Consider the following 14,462-nt stretch of genomic DNA (forward strand, 5'->3'; position numbering starts at 1 on the left):
TTTTTTTTTTCTTGAACTCCGATTCTGCACGATTTTGCCCCCCTGCTTCAGGGCTAAAGTAAGAGGGTACAAAAAAAAGTGCACAGGGTACACTCAAGTACTCAATGAGTACAATCCAAACCAACAAAAAAAAGTTAGATTTTTCAAACTTCGATGCCAACTTCACATAGCTGAACTCATGCCCTTCGTTTCCACTTTATCACCGGTTAAATATTCCTCGGTTATACGATAGCTCTTCAGCATACACGAGAAAATAATCCAATAGCTAATCCCCACGATCCCAAAAAATTCGAGGTATTAACTAATTGATCAATAAAGATATTCCGGTTCTAGTAATTTCACATCACTCATTGAAAATTTCAATTAACTCCGGTTGAAGTGTCATATATAATTCTCAAACGGCGCAGCTTCCAGTGTGCGTTAATTTTCGCATAAAAATGATTTGTCTGTCATAACAACAGATGACCATCACCTCGAATTTTCTCGTTTACATGGAGGTTTATATGTCGTGTATGTCGGCGGATGTAGCAATGAAGAGTACAGCGATTCGTCAACGAGCCTCTTCCGGGGAGACTCAGCCGAGTAAATGTCCACTGGAGAACGCAACACTGATAGCAGAAATTGCCTCCGAGACGTGCGTTAAAAAAAGGCCATTTCCTTTTTTCAACCGTCTGGCGAATATCTCCAAGGGTATGACCCCCAGGAGTCACGACATCCCGAGGGTTCAATCTCGGTCAATTACCAGCATAAACACATCGATCTGATTTTTTTTTTTTCAACTGATACCGACCTGCCCACATGTGTTTCAGTGAATGAAATCTATTGAGAAAGCCCTCTAATTTCACGGCCAACATCTCATAGACTATTAATCTCGCGTTTCCGGTTTATCCGGAGATTGTTGGGTTTAAAAAAAAATCGAATTCGCCGTATCGATCAATCGACAATAAAATCCGGAATTTTCACCTGCGAAAATCTTCGATATTGGGGTGATACAGATGTGATAAACATTTTCAAGAATTCCAACGGAAATTTTAGCCGAAAATTTTTAAGAGTCTCTCGGTGGAGGTTCTCGTGTAGTTTATTGTTGTCTCGGATGAATCTCGGTAACAAGGATAGCGCAAATCGAGGGAAATCATCCACTTAGTGGCTCATAACTCGAGTGAAAAATCACGGAAGGCAAAGCTGTAAAAGTAGAATATCAAGAAGCAATTGGGGAATACGTCATGACCAAGAACCGTGAAGATGCACTGTGAAGAGGTAGTTTCCGCCCTGCGGATCATAAACCACCGGGTATTTGCCAGTTGTTGATGATGATGCGATCGTTGGAAACGGTATGCATTCAAATTGCCTTCCCCCAGGTTTTCATAAACCCGTGGCTAGCACTCGTGGTACAACAAGTTGGGGAGTTTTTTTTTTTCAAATGAGCGAAGAGAGTTGAGTGAATTGTAATTGAGAGTTAATGAGTGAAAATATATTATTTTTCAGTCTGTCATCATTTCCCGTTCTTTCAATTACCCTTGTGTGTCACTATAACGAACATTTTCTATTTTCAATGTTATGGCTATTCGTATTCTCTAAAATCTGTCACTTGATTTTGAATCTAGCACAACTCCAACCATTTCGGAGTGAATCTATCCAAATTGAAACCATTTCGACGTGAATCTATCCAAATTGAAACCATTTCGATGTGAATCTATCCAAATCTACACCATTTCACCGTGAATCTATCCAAATTGAAACCATTTCACCGTGAATCTATCCAAATTGAAACCATTCCGACGTGAATCTATCCAAATTAAAACGATTTCGACGTGGATCCATCCAAATTGAATCCCCTCAGCGTCCAGTCAACTCCAATCGAAATATAAAATAAAAAAATAATAATTTTATCCTCGTATAATATTGAACGTTTTAGTGGAGCATGTGCTTTTATTTAGCGTGATATGGGTGGTTGCGTGAGTGGGACCATTTGCAGATTTTCACCCGATGCGGTTTCGTGGCTGCGTCGCTTGGAGAACAGGTTTGCACCTGATACCAGCCTTGCGATCGGATGACGCCTTTCAATCCTTACTTTTTTTTTTCCCTCCTACCCTCTTCCCTCTCATACACTTTTTGTCAGAATATATTTTTTTTTATTCTCTCCCTCTTTTCATGCGTCCCTTTACTCCAGTCTCAGTTAAACTATAGCAACCATTATCGTTCGGTCATTCAATAAATATTTCAGTCAACATCCAAAACCCCTCGCCATTATGCGGTGTCCAGTGTCTCACATATATACCCCACGTATTTATACTTGTCTCCTTTTACACATTGCACACATGATCCTCTTTAATTCCGAATAAAGATCGAGAAATTTTTTCTTTCACTGATGATAATTTTAACCTTCTGTTTAATTCCATTTAATTAATTCAAATCGCGCCGATTTTTCCTTTTCCTCAGTATCATTCCCTCGATTCGATTCTCGAAATTTTATCGATATTAGACAACAATGGAATTTTACTGATTCCAATTTACCATTTTTATGGCGAAATTTTGAGAAAAAAATAGTGAAGAAAAAAATGTTGAGTATAAAAATATGTACGATGAATTTCAATTTCAAGAGCGAAATGAACACATCATTAATCCGAATAAACCGTTGAATAGACTCGGAAATGACGAGGAATGACAAGAGTATAGCGTAGAAAATATATATCATCATCAATGTAATGTCGAGGGGTCATCTCAACGAGACTGCTTGAGACAAGCGTCTTGTTGATGCTCGCATAAATCAATTGCCATTCGGATCGAATTGGTACATAACCATTCCCGGAGGCTATTCCACTCAATCCGAGTTACGCACATATTGAGACAGTATATTCACCAACTGAGGCCTCAATTCACGACTGATTTCCCTAACAAGGCAGTCAAATTTAGCAATTCCAAATAAAAAAAAAAATGAGTGACAATTAATCCCCAAGCAGCCGCAAAAGTTTTCAGAATGAAAAAATTAATAAATTTCCGTGCGAATCAGTGCGATTTAAACAAATTACAAACGGAAAAACAATAACCAATTGCTGGAGACAGAACGAGTCAAATGGATCCACTACACCATCCCCAAGTGAGATGAATGAACTCACGTCAGATTCAAGTGAAAAATATAAAGTAAGAGATTAAATCCCACCGTAAAATTGACTCTCCATGGACTATCGGAAGCGGTGGAAAAAGAATCGAGAAGGTGGAGTTGTGGATAAACGATGACGCAGCGAACGAAAGTTGAAAAAAAGAAATGGATGGAAAAAAAGAAATGAAAAGAGAGGAGAGAATGAATAAAAAAAAAAAAAAAATTGTGTGGCACGGGTCCGGAGAGCTGACTCGGCGAAAAAACATGGTCTGCTCGAAAGAGAAGGAAAAAGAAGGAAAAAGAAGGGAAAAGAAGGAAAAAGGGGGAAAGGGGGGGGCGAGTAGAGGAGGGAGTAATGACGAGGGGGAGAGGGACCGGGTGGTTTGAGAAGGGGTGAGGGGGAAATGATAACGAAGGGAAAGGTAGTATTCAGTGAATGCCTTTCGGTGGTCGTCTAAACGCTTATTACGCCGCATTACCATGCAACAACTCGTATGGAGTATGGCGTATGGATTGTAAGGGCGAGTCACGCGAGAACTGCCGCAAGGAAACGAGTAACCACATCGCCATCCCCACCAACAACCAGTTTCATTTTTAGCTTTATTTTTTTTTTGTCTTATACGTATTTGCCGGCCTGTCCCTTCTCAATGGAAAATTTGTTTCTACCGCGGATAGAAATATATGCATATAGAAGAGATCCAAAAATCTTTCCCAGGTGCCCCACAGGTGCCCCACAGGTGCCTCATGAAAATAATGGGCTTTTGATTTTTCAGATTAAATAATCATCGTGAATTTTTCTAAGACAGTTTAGAAATTGATAGAATCCCATTAATTAATTTAAAAGACATTTTTTTATTGAATGTTATGGGCGAATTGGTGGGGATTGAAAAACGGCGTGACCTAGTTAAAATAGAGCACTTGAATAACTCCTTGAAAAAGGGTTAAATGAAAAAAATGTTTCATATGAAAGTTGGAGGGCTTTGAAGCGTATGATACGAGCTTTATTTTGAGATTGAAAAAAAAAATTAATCGCTGGAGAAAATTGGAAAATGTCTCGCGTGATGGTGCCCCATAAAACATGGGTTTCGAATGTAGCAACAGGGGGATCGTCTCACCCAGGGATTTCTTAGAATATCATCAGATAATGCTGGCGCATCCCACACGTCCTTACACCATTGCTCTCATTTAGCACTTTTAATTCACGGGCCAACGTGGGTCATTAAATAGAAATTAGCCCGACTAATGAGCCGGCACGTCTCCATCTCTGGAGGACACACGTTGCATTGAGGCATTCCGTCAACAAAATTCCCTTTATACACGCCAGTCATATTGTAATACCTATATATTTCGTTTTTTTTTTCATGGCTTAATGACGTAACAGTGCGGCTATCGCTCATTTCAACGGTTTTATCCTACTTTGCCTCGGGCTGGTGGGGGATAATATTTTGAATAATGAATTCTCGGTGAATGGAAAAAATCCATCGCCAAGTGGCACATCTTTGTCAATTGTACTATTAAGTTTTCATTTCCTATTCAAGGAGGCATTAATTAACATTTTCCGGGTTGATATATCTTTGGATATGTCGGGATTATTTTGTAATGGTCAATTTACTTTATGGTCGTGGCGTGACATTTGAATTTTTCGCGTTCTGTTGATCCCATGATTAATGGGAGAAATAGAAAAAAATAGGAAATATATTTTTAAAGTCGATGATGTCCCTTGGGATCAAAGACCAGAAGAATGTAATGAGGATTTGATTATAATTTGATTTTAATTTAATTATAATTGAGTTTGAATTGAAATTAATCGATTTATCACGGGATTCAGCCATTTTTTTTTTTTAATGAATGAGAGAGGACCCGGAAAAAAAAAATTTTAATCGGAATATTTTTTCCAAATTTTCAAAACATTTCTGGAAAACTTTTGAAGAAATTTTTCTTTTCAAACAAAAAAAATTAGGAAACAAAACAATTTTATTTTTATGAAATGTTTTGAAAAATTTTTCAAAAATTTGTTGCGGAAAACTTTTTTTATAATGTTCTAGAAATTTCTGCGAATATAATTTTTTCTTTTAATTATTCTGTTGTTTTCTTACTTTTTTGATTTTTCGATATATTCCAAAAAATATGCCATCTAAATTATAAAAAAAATTTTCCTATTTAAATTTTTGAAAAATTTTTCCAAACCTTTCGCAAAAATGAAATTGTTTTGTTTTCCGATTTTTTTTCATAAAAAAAATTTTCTGAGAAGTTTTCCCGAAATTTTTTGAAAATTTGGAAAATTATTCTGATTACAATTTTTTTTTACCCGGGGAGGAAAAATGAGAAAATTATTGTATCGAATAACTGTTCTTTAAGAAATTTGTTGACCGGAGGCGAGGCTTGATATTACACAAGTGGAAAATTGCCTGCTATATTTACCTAGGCGTCAATTAAAACATAAAAATCACGAGATGTTTGTCTCCCTCTCAGGAGTCCTCAAAAATAATGGGTAAATATAATAAAATACAGAATCCAAACATATTGAATCATCATAAAAAATGGACGACGCAGAATATAAAAAAAAAATAAATAAATAAATGTTTCCCCGAAGAACTGAAGAATCCGATAATTTTGAGACTCATGAGATATGGCAATATGCGAAAGGAAACGTCTGCGATGAAAGAAAAAAAAAATTCACGTGAACATTGAAAAGTTGGGGGGAGAAAAAAATAATCCTTCCTTGAATCCCTCAAGAGGATGAACAGAAGCCACACCGGGGGTAATGAAAGAATAAGAGGGCCAAGGGCTAGGAAGAGAAGAGAGAGGAAAAAGACGACAGCTGGTCGGTGCTGGACGATTCAATCTTATTCGGTATCTCACAAGGATGAGATTCAAAACAGGGGCCAGAGTGTTCTCGAGTGTCTCATATGCGGGCCCAAATGTGTGGGGTCAGGTCTCTTTAGCGAATTTAATTTTCAGAGAGTCTCATAGAAATCGGGGGAGTGGTGAAATATGGCGCAGAAAAAAATGATGAAACCCCCGATGCCATTGGTTTCAATGAATTTCAATTAATTTAATTAATTTAAAAATTCAGAAAGTGAACCTCTAATTAATCGAATATTCGATTAATTAGATAGTACTGACCCAAATTTTTCTCACATTCTCCTACTTTATCCCTTCAGTCCAAATTAATCTGATATTTTTCGGAATTTAATCTGTCGCCATCAAGAAATTATCCAACTAGAATTTCCAGCTCCCACGTTTTATGGAGAGTAATGAATTTAGAAGAAAAACTTTATTTTCAGTCGATCGATAATCAAGTGTGAGGATTATGGGATCTACCTCCTAACGAATACCGTAATAAATGAAGAAACGGAGAAAAAAAAAATTGATTGACGATAAAAAATTGGAGAAGTGGGCTAAAGCGATGAACAAATCGAAAGCGCGCACTGTCCAGTTTTTACTCATTGATTGGGCTGTCAGTGATCAATGAGTGGTTAAAATGTACGAGAATGAGAACAAAGTCATCAGCTGATGTTGCATTGCTCACTATAACCTGTCACTCCTCACCGGTAATTGCAATAACACTGTTTTTATGCTTTACTTAATTAATTCCTACGTCCATCGCTCCTCAACCTCAACATTCCCCCCCGGATTGTTTTTTTTTCTCAATGTTTAATGAGAGAGCCGTCGGCTCATTGTCGTTTTCAATTTTTCTTCTTGCCAATTAAGCGGTGATATTATTATCCAAGAGGCTTTCATCGGTTAATGAGATTTTTTTTTATATTCAATGTAATCTTACTCACTTTCTACCGGACTCGAGAAATCTGTCGAATTCCACACTCATTTTGCAGCACAATGCACGACGATTGTGGGAGGATGAGCACTTTGTGTTGACTAGGTGTCCATCTGAAAATGAGAGACCTTTGATTACGGAAAAATATAATATAGTAATTATAATGATGGATAATTATATTCAACGCTGCCCCGTTTTGTATAACAATAAATAAAGATCGTAAATCAAATAAAAATCCAAATATAATAAAAATTTAATCCAGATTTAGTCCACGTCTAGTTCCCATTTTTTTAATGCCCTCTGTCACTCGAAAATGTTCGAAAGTAATGTGTGAAAAATAAAAATAAACATTAAGTGACGAAATAAATAAATAGACAAGAATAAATGGAATAGAATATAAATCGAATAAAATCCGGAATTTATTCCGGATATAGTAAAAATTTTTTCAACACCCCCTGTCCCTGGGCAATGATCGGATGCCGTAGTAATGACTAATAAATGACTGAAGAAAAATGAAGTGAGGGAATAAATAAGAATAAGGAGCAATAAGGTGGAGTGCGCGTGTTGAGGTCAAATGTCGGCCGGTGGCCGGAGGGCTCGCGTGCTCCTCATCCCCACTACATCCTCATCCTCCACCAGGTCCTTTAATCCCTTGATTTTCTTATTTTTCGGTGAATAACCGTACCCCTTTCATCATCACTTCGATTGCAATCCCCCACTGATTAATTACCACCCATTGATAATAAAAATTCTTTTTTTTAATTATTCTGTTATTTTCTTACTTTTTTGATTTTTCGATATATTCCAAAAAATATGCCATCTAAATTATAAAAAAAATTTTCCTATTTAAATTTTTGAAAAATTTTTCCAAAGCTTTCGCAAAAATAAAATTGTTGTCTTCCAATTTTTTTTCTTTCATAGAAAAAATATTGTGAAAAGTTTTCCAGAAATTTTTTGAAAATTTGGGAAAAATAATCCGATTACAATTTTTTTTTACCCGGGGAGGAAAGATGAGAAAATTATTGTATCGAATAAATGTTCTTTAAGAAATTTGTTGACCGGAGGCGAGACTTGATATTACACAAGTGGAAAATTGCCCTTACTTTAATTTACCCCTTTCATCATCACTTCGATTGCAATCCCCCACTGATTAATTACCACCCATTGATAATAAAAATTAGCAACTGTAATGAACCGAATCAGTGAAGTAATGCCACGAGTCAAAGGTTCACTAAAAATTGCCCAATGAATTTTCATACGCTATATTCATAACTCATTGTTGAACATTGGGTTATTCACCGTGATTTTATCGTCTTTGGTACCTGGGGGTTTAGTAACTCATACAACCCATGCATAATACACCATCCAACACAACCACAAGATCACTTGGGAGTGGTTACGTACACTATTGCTGCACCAATTTTCCGTAAGTCAATTTACCGTTGGGCCTTACTATTTCAACATACGATATATACGAGTTAAATAAATTCATTGAAAAATCGCGACAATTCTCGAGTACCACGAGCCCTTCAAAATATCCGAATGGTAACTTCAAATAAATCCTATACTAAATTCATTATTCCCATTAAATTTCATGATAATAAAATAATTATTAACGCTTCAGCTATTACTTTAATGATTGTGTGATCAAAGAAAGTTAATAAAGAGTTAGTGCTATAGGAATTTAATATTGAAGTAAAAACATGTCGGTATTGTCTGGCACTCATAAATTTCAGTGGAAAGTCCCAAGACATGATTGAGTCAGTAAAGCAAGGAATTTCCACTTAATTATTCAGTGAAGACTGTTAACAGTTTTGACAGTTTCTCATGAAGGGGACTAACTCTCCTAAAATGTCCCCCGAGAGAAAATCGGGGGAACATTGGGACAAGGGTTTCGATAGTCAATACACCGTCAAGCCTCGAGGCATCTTCCTCGTATATTCATTACACACTCAACCCAGCAATGTCCCAATCTATATTTACTCGTGCGATTATGCAATGCCAGAGGGAATTTTTGGTTTTAATATACCCAGGGGTTATATTTTCATTGAATAATCCCCCCCTCCCCCCTCAACGCCGAGCACGTATCTTTCTCATTTTATTGCATAACCGTCTCATTACCGTAAATCGTTCAGTACATCGAGTTACCACTGAGAATATACAATCAATGAACTTGGAAATCCTCAAAATGATTGACGACCCAACCGCGTGGGGTAAATACTTCCGTATTTACGATGGCCTATGCCCAGAGATGAGGATTCCACCGAGTGTTTACTCAGTTTTTTTTTTTTTTTTTAAAAACCATTATTCTTTCTATACCTCTTGCTTCATATTTTCTTGCTGAATATTTCGCAATTATCGTATGAACGAGAGCGCACTCGGAATATCATGTGGAGATCGTAATGACTACTCCGGCATTCCAAGTTTTACCGTCTCTGTTTAAAATTTATCTAGTGCTATATCACGTGGTCAACGACTAGGTCATAATAATTTTCATGAACATGACTCGAGATTCTAATGACATTGCGATGAGGAAGAATTTCAAAATGCGGTAGTTATCAAATTTTTCATTATCTCAATTCAACGATTCTATTAATTATCGATTTATTTTTATTAATTAAGGAGTGATCATTTTTATTATTCTCAAATTACTGTTGAGGATTATTTTGAAAGTACTCACTCGTTCGATTCTGCAGGTACTGGTCGTCCTTATCAGTGAAAAACCACGTCTGAAACACAGAAAGAGAAATTTGCAATTAATTTAGATATCCAACACCTCATGAGCTCAAAATACATAAATTATACATTAATTTTAAAGAAATAATTTAATAAGAATTTGCATTCCATTTTTTTTACATCCAATTATAATTTTGGAAGATTTTAAATATTTTTTATAGCATTATCCAATTTTTCATTGAGACAATGCAAATGAGTTTCGTGTGATGAATGGATCGTTAAAAATTCAAAGTTCTTCTACTTGAAATTTTGAGATAACAGGAATTTTCTCACAGTGCTGGTCTCTATGAAGGGCAATGGACCCCAACATTTTCTCGACTTCCTATTTTTAGCGCACGTCTCAATAAGTACTCTGTATATATTATCCATGGGCATTGGATTTTTCTATTGCCACGACAACTAAAACAATTTCTCGACAATTTGTGGTTCGTCATAGGCTGTCGACAAGAGGTGGACTAACAAGAACGAGAAAACATTCATTATTCAGGACCGCAAATGTCAACTCCAACTCTAGACCGTGTGATAATATTTACATGAAATGGTATTGAGCGAATGGAATTCTGACTCACTGAAAAAATCAAAATTTCTCTTGATATTTTACTCTGCAATACTGATTTTTTTCATTCAAAGGGGAAAAAGCGAAAAGCCAAACGATTTTTATAATAAATAATAATAATCATAATTAATCATAATTAATCATAATTAATTACTGCAATTGAAGAGGAGTCATCGTAAAACGGTAGATATGCAAAGATGAGAAGAAATTCGAAAGCCAAACCGACAAGATGACATCACCTTACCATCTCTATTTACCGGATTAATCATTAATTACTTCCTCCTCAACGACTTAAATTACGCCACTTGAAACTTCCTCCAGTCCCGAACCCTGAAATTCTCGGATCAACATTTTTTTTTGCCAGACCATTGTTGCCAAAAACATGAGTAACCAGACACAAATTCCCTTAATTGGATTAATTGAAAACCCGGGTGATTTAACGTCTGGTGACGCCACTAGAAAATCCGAGAGGATTCTGCCACCCTGACCACGACTTATCCGTCTTTATCTGGAGCTCTAGTTTATCGAATCGAAATTGTTTATAGTGGAATTCGAAGAAGTACTGAAGATTTGATAATAAGTATCGTATGTCTTAATTCCGCTGAATAGAGCCTTTGAGTCATTGAAAAACGATCCGTAGACTCAATATTCGTCGCAATTATGATGAATATGCGAAATTCAATGAAAGACAGGCGCCAATCTAAGTACATTCGCTATTTCTATCATTCTAATCTTCCTCTCATATCCATTAAAATAATTAATAATTCTCTTGAATTTGCAGAGTTCATGAATAATAAAATAATTGAATAGTCTGACCCAAAAAAAATTAATTCCATTAACTGAATAAAAAATCATAAAGTTCAACCAGGAATAAAAATTTCTAATTAATGATATAATTAAAATAATTAAACCCTGGAGAAGTACCCAAAAAAGACTAAAATCTTGACGTCGAGTGGAGTTAATAAAGAATTCCCGAGAATTGAAACTGGCGGTGAAATTTTTCTGTTAGAAGTTGCGTAGCGATCTCTACAAAGTCAGAGTTCCATTGAACTCATACAACTGAATGAAATCGTGCAGTTGGTCCTCCAATTATCCCTCGGGCATCTCGTATACCCAAAAGACGGCTGTGTCTCGGGAGAAAATTGAGGGGTTTGCGGTTATTCGAACCGAGTCACTAAAGATAATGGCAGCGATGAGAAAACTTGACAGGGAGACGGTCCCAGAAACAGCGAATATTCTCAGATAAAATTATTCCTCGACAGTATCTTACAAAGATGTTCTTTTAACCGCGTTATTTATATTAAAATCTCATAAAAATGAATGACTAAGTTCTTTATTCATCAACTCGATCCATCAAACCCACCATCAAAGCCCAATTACAATTAATCCGACGAATTTCATCATCGAAATAATTATCTCGAGGAGATTGAAGAATATTACTCACTCAAATCAATAGCTTCCCTGAACGTTCCCTCCCTTTGAATAAATATACAGGCGAATGAAAAATTGTTTTAATGAATGAAATTGCAAATTTCCCTGGCCGTTGGAATAAAATCCAGATTTTTTTGGCGACAAGACAACTCTATTGATGATCTTTCCTACATGTGAAATTTTCTCTCATGATTAATAAATAATTCTCATTATAACAATTCCTCTGTGAAAAATCCCGATGAAAAGGAAGGACGATCGCCTGATAACTGAACAATGCCAAACATATGAATACTTGTTTCCCATATTTAAATCGAAATTAAAATCCATTGACGGCACGCAATACACGTGATTTAAAGCCTACGATGGAAAAAGCGAGGATGAAACAAAGAATCGATTGAATAACGCATTTCCCACGTCAAAGTCACAACAATGATCATCTTTACATACAAAACTTGTGATACCATCTCAAAAAACATATCCATTCAATCGGAGTACTTCTTTTACCTCCCGTTCTCGATCCTTTTTCATTGAATTTGAATTTCATTGAAAAAGGAAAGACGAAAATTTCAAAACGGAGTGACGTTGAATTTTTCTAAAAATTTTTTAATGTTTGCGTTTTTTCACACTTTCGAGTCTTGTAATTATATTTTTTCCTATGAAATTCTATTTTCCTCGTAAAATAATGTAAATGTTTCCAGACACAGAATAACCTCCACACTAAAAGAATAGTTATTTTAAAGAGCGTTCTTTGAACTCCTGTACATAGGATACCAACGGTGAGAAGCTCATAATACGAACAATTAGTCCGTACCCGTGAGAGATAATATCGCTGGGTGAATTCCCGACATGAAGGGAACAGGCGAAGAGATAATTAAAACCCCGGATTTTTCCACTATTTTAATTATCGCTCCGCTCTGAGGCCAACTTTGATGATCCTCGGGTTCTTTGGGTATGTTATAATTATCAGCGTACCTGATCCTTGGCGTATTGAAACCATGTGTCGATAATCGATGGCAGGCGGGAGTGGTGATAGTGACGTGTTGTCTTGACGCTGATGAAGACGTCGTTGAGATCAGTGGAAAAAGGCGCCATCGTTGCTGTTGCAACTGGTGGTGTAACTGCTGTCTCCTCGACACTAATTTTCTGCATTTCACCAGTGTCCGAACGTCCATCGGATATCACACGATTTATCACTACCACTGCCTCCTCTGGCCACTGGAAATTATTTTAAATACGAATTTAGAGAGTCTTTATAAACGCCACTATAAAGTTACACTCGAAACCTCGAGTGAAAAATTTGGTAATTGACAAGTAAAATTTTTTTTCAATATCCGTGGTTTGGTATTCATGAATCAGGGAATTTTTATAATAAACAGTGATGTTGGGTTTCTTGGATTTTTGTAATGAGTATATCAATTAATTTTAAATCCGCTTCTCCGTTAATTGTACAATTGCCACAACTGTAAATCCAAGACAGTGAAAAAATGTATTTCCACAGAATTTGAGACAATAAAATCGGTGTACAAAATTTAAATCTAACTAGTTATAAAATCGAAAAATCAATATGAAATTTCTGAAAAATAATAAAAAATAGTGTTTTCAATGTCTATTATTATTCAATGACTCACACTCTCCCCAAATTCGATCAAAAAATTCCCAAAAAGGAAGAAAATATACAAACAATAAAAATTGAAAAGTCATTGAATAACGATAAAGCCCACAGTTTCCCATAAATTTCCTAGAAAAACAAAACCGACAAATGCATAGATATTGTCAACTCCTAAATTTACGGTGTATTTTTGCGAGACTGCATAAATTGAATGAAGCCCATAAAAAAGAGAATGTGAAATTTGCTCACCTGACGTGGTGCAACAGCCTGATAAATCAGAATAGTGGCATAAGCAGTGGCAAGTATGAGTGCAAGTGCTTGTAATCCACGTCTGGTTGGTAATGCCCGAGGCATGATGGGGTTGGCGGTTATGGCAGCGGTCAAATTGCTCCCGCCAACCGCCGTATTCTGAATTTGGGCCTGTGGCCCAAATGCACTGGTGCACCAGCCGTTATCGTATCCCAATTGTTCAACACCACTGTCAATAATCAACAGCCACTCATCCTTGCTCCCCGTACCAAACACACTCATACCAACAGCAAATTAATAACACTCCGACGTACCAATTTATCTAATGGACATTAAAATTTACCTCACGTACCACCGATATCAATTTCACACACTAAAATCCCGAAAACAACAATCTCCCGTCATAAATTTACCAGTTCTCATGGCAATTCAATCCAAAATATTTCATTCCCCACCACTCGATTGCACTTCACATTTATTCACCAGTCAATCCTCAAAATTATTATTTGAATCACGGAATTCATTTGCACATTGAAAAGTCCAGCAAAATATCTCAATCCGTTTGCTTATAGGGATTAAAATACCGAGACGTCACGTAGCGCTATTCGATGGTGAATACGAAAATTCAGTTGTTTTGTTTTCGTTGGGGGTTTTGGGTTTATTCAATAACACTCGCTAAGTCTAGACGCCAAACCGCACCGGCGCGCGACAGCAACCGACTGAACACATGGACTCGTCGTCCTGACTACAGTGTAAACATTGCTGCCATGTATACGCTACGGTCGGAGAGGGGGACTCGATATTCGATGTACGACCATGAAAAAGGGGAAGGGATGGCCTACGTATCAGTCACCTTTAATAATCCGTCGTATTCGTGTCGGTATTGGCAGACTCATCCAGCTTTCACCCCACCCCATCCCCTCCCCATCCCCTCCCCCCCAGATAAAATAAATTTCAACAAAAATTAAATCAAATCAAGAAATAATTAATTTAATTGAATAAA

At 36.5% G+C, this 14,462-nt stretch overlaps 1 protein-coding gene across 2 annotated transcripts in view; it reads right to left on the reverse strand.

Moving 5' to 3' along the window:
• The window catches only part of fng (Fringe glycosyltransferase), a 45,055-nt gene extending 30,863 nt beyond the window's left edge, over positions 1-14,192 (reverse strand). For both annotated transcript variants that reach the window (XM_011306689.1, XM_011306688.1), the window contains exons 1-4: positions 13,460-14,192; positions 12,574-12,816; positions 9,559-9,607; positions 6,889-6,991 (exon numbers count right to left, since the gene is read on the reverse strand). In XM_011306689.1, coding sequence (XP_011304991.1) covers positions 6,889-6,991; positions 9,559-9,607; positions 12,574-12,816; positions 13,460-13,741 — 677 coding nt within the window. In that variant the 5' untranslated portion in view covers positions 13,742-14,192. The remainder of the gene's footprint in view (positions 1-6,888; positions 6,992-9,558; positions 9,608-12,573; positions 12,817-13,459) is intronic.
• Between the last annotated feature and the right edge of the window lie 270 nt (positions 14,193-14,462).

Source organism: Fopius arisanus, unplaced genomic scaffold, assembly GCF_000806365.1.
Source record: "Fopius arisanus strain USDA-PBARC FA_bdor unplaced genomic scaffold, ASM80636v1 scaffold00049, whole genome shotgun sequence".
Classification (NCBI taxonomy): domain Eukaryota; kingdom Metazoa; phylum Arthropoda; class Insecta; order Hymenoptera; family Braconidae; genus Fopius; species Fopius arisanus.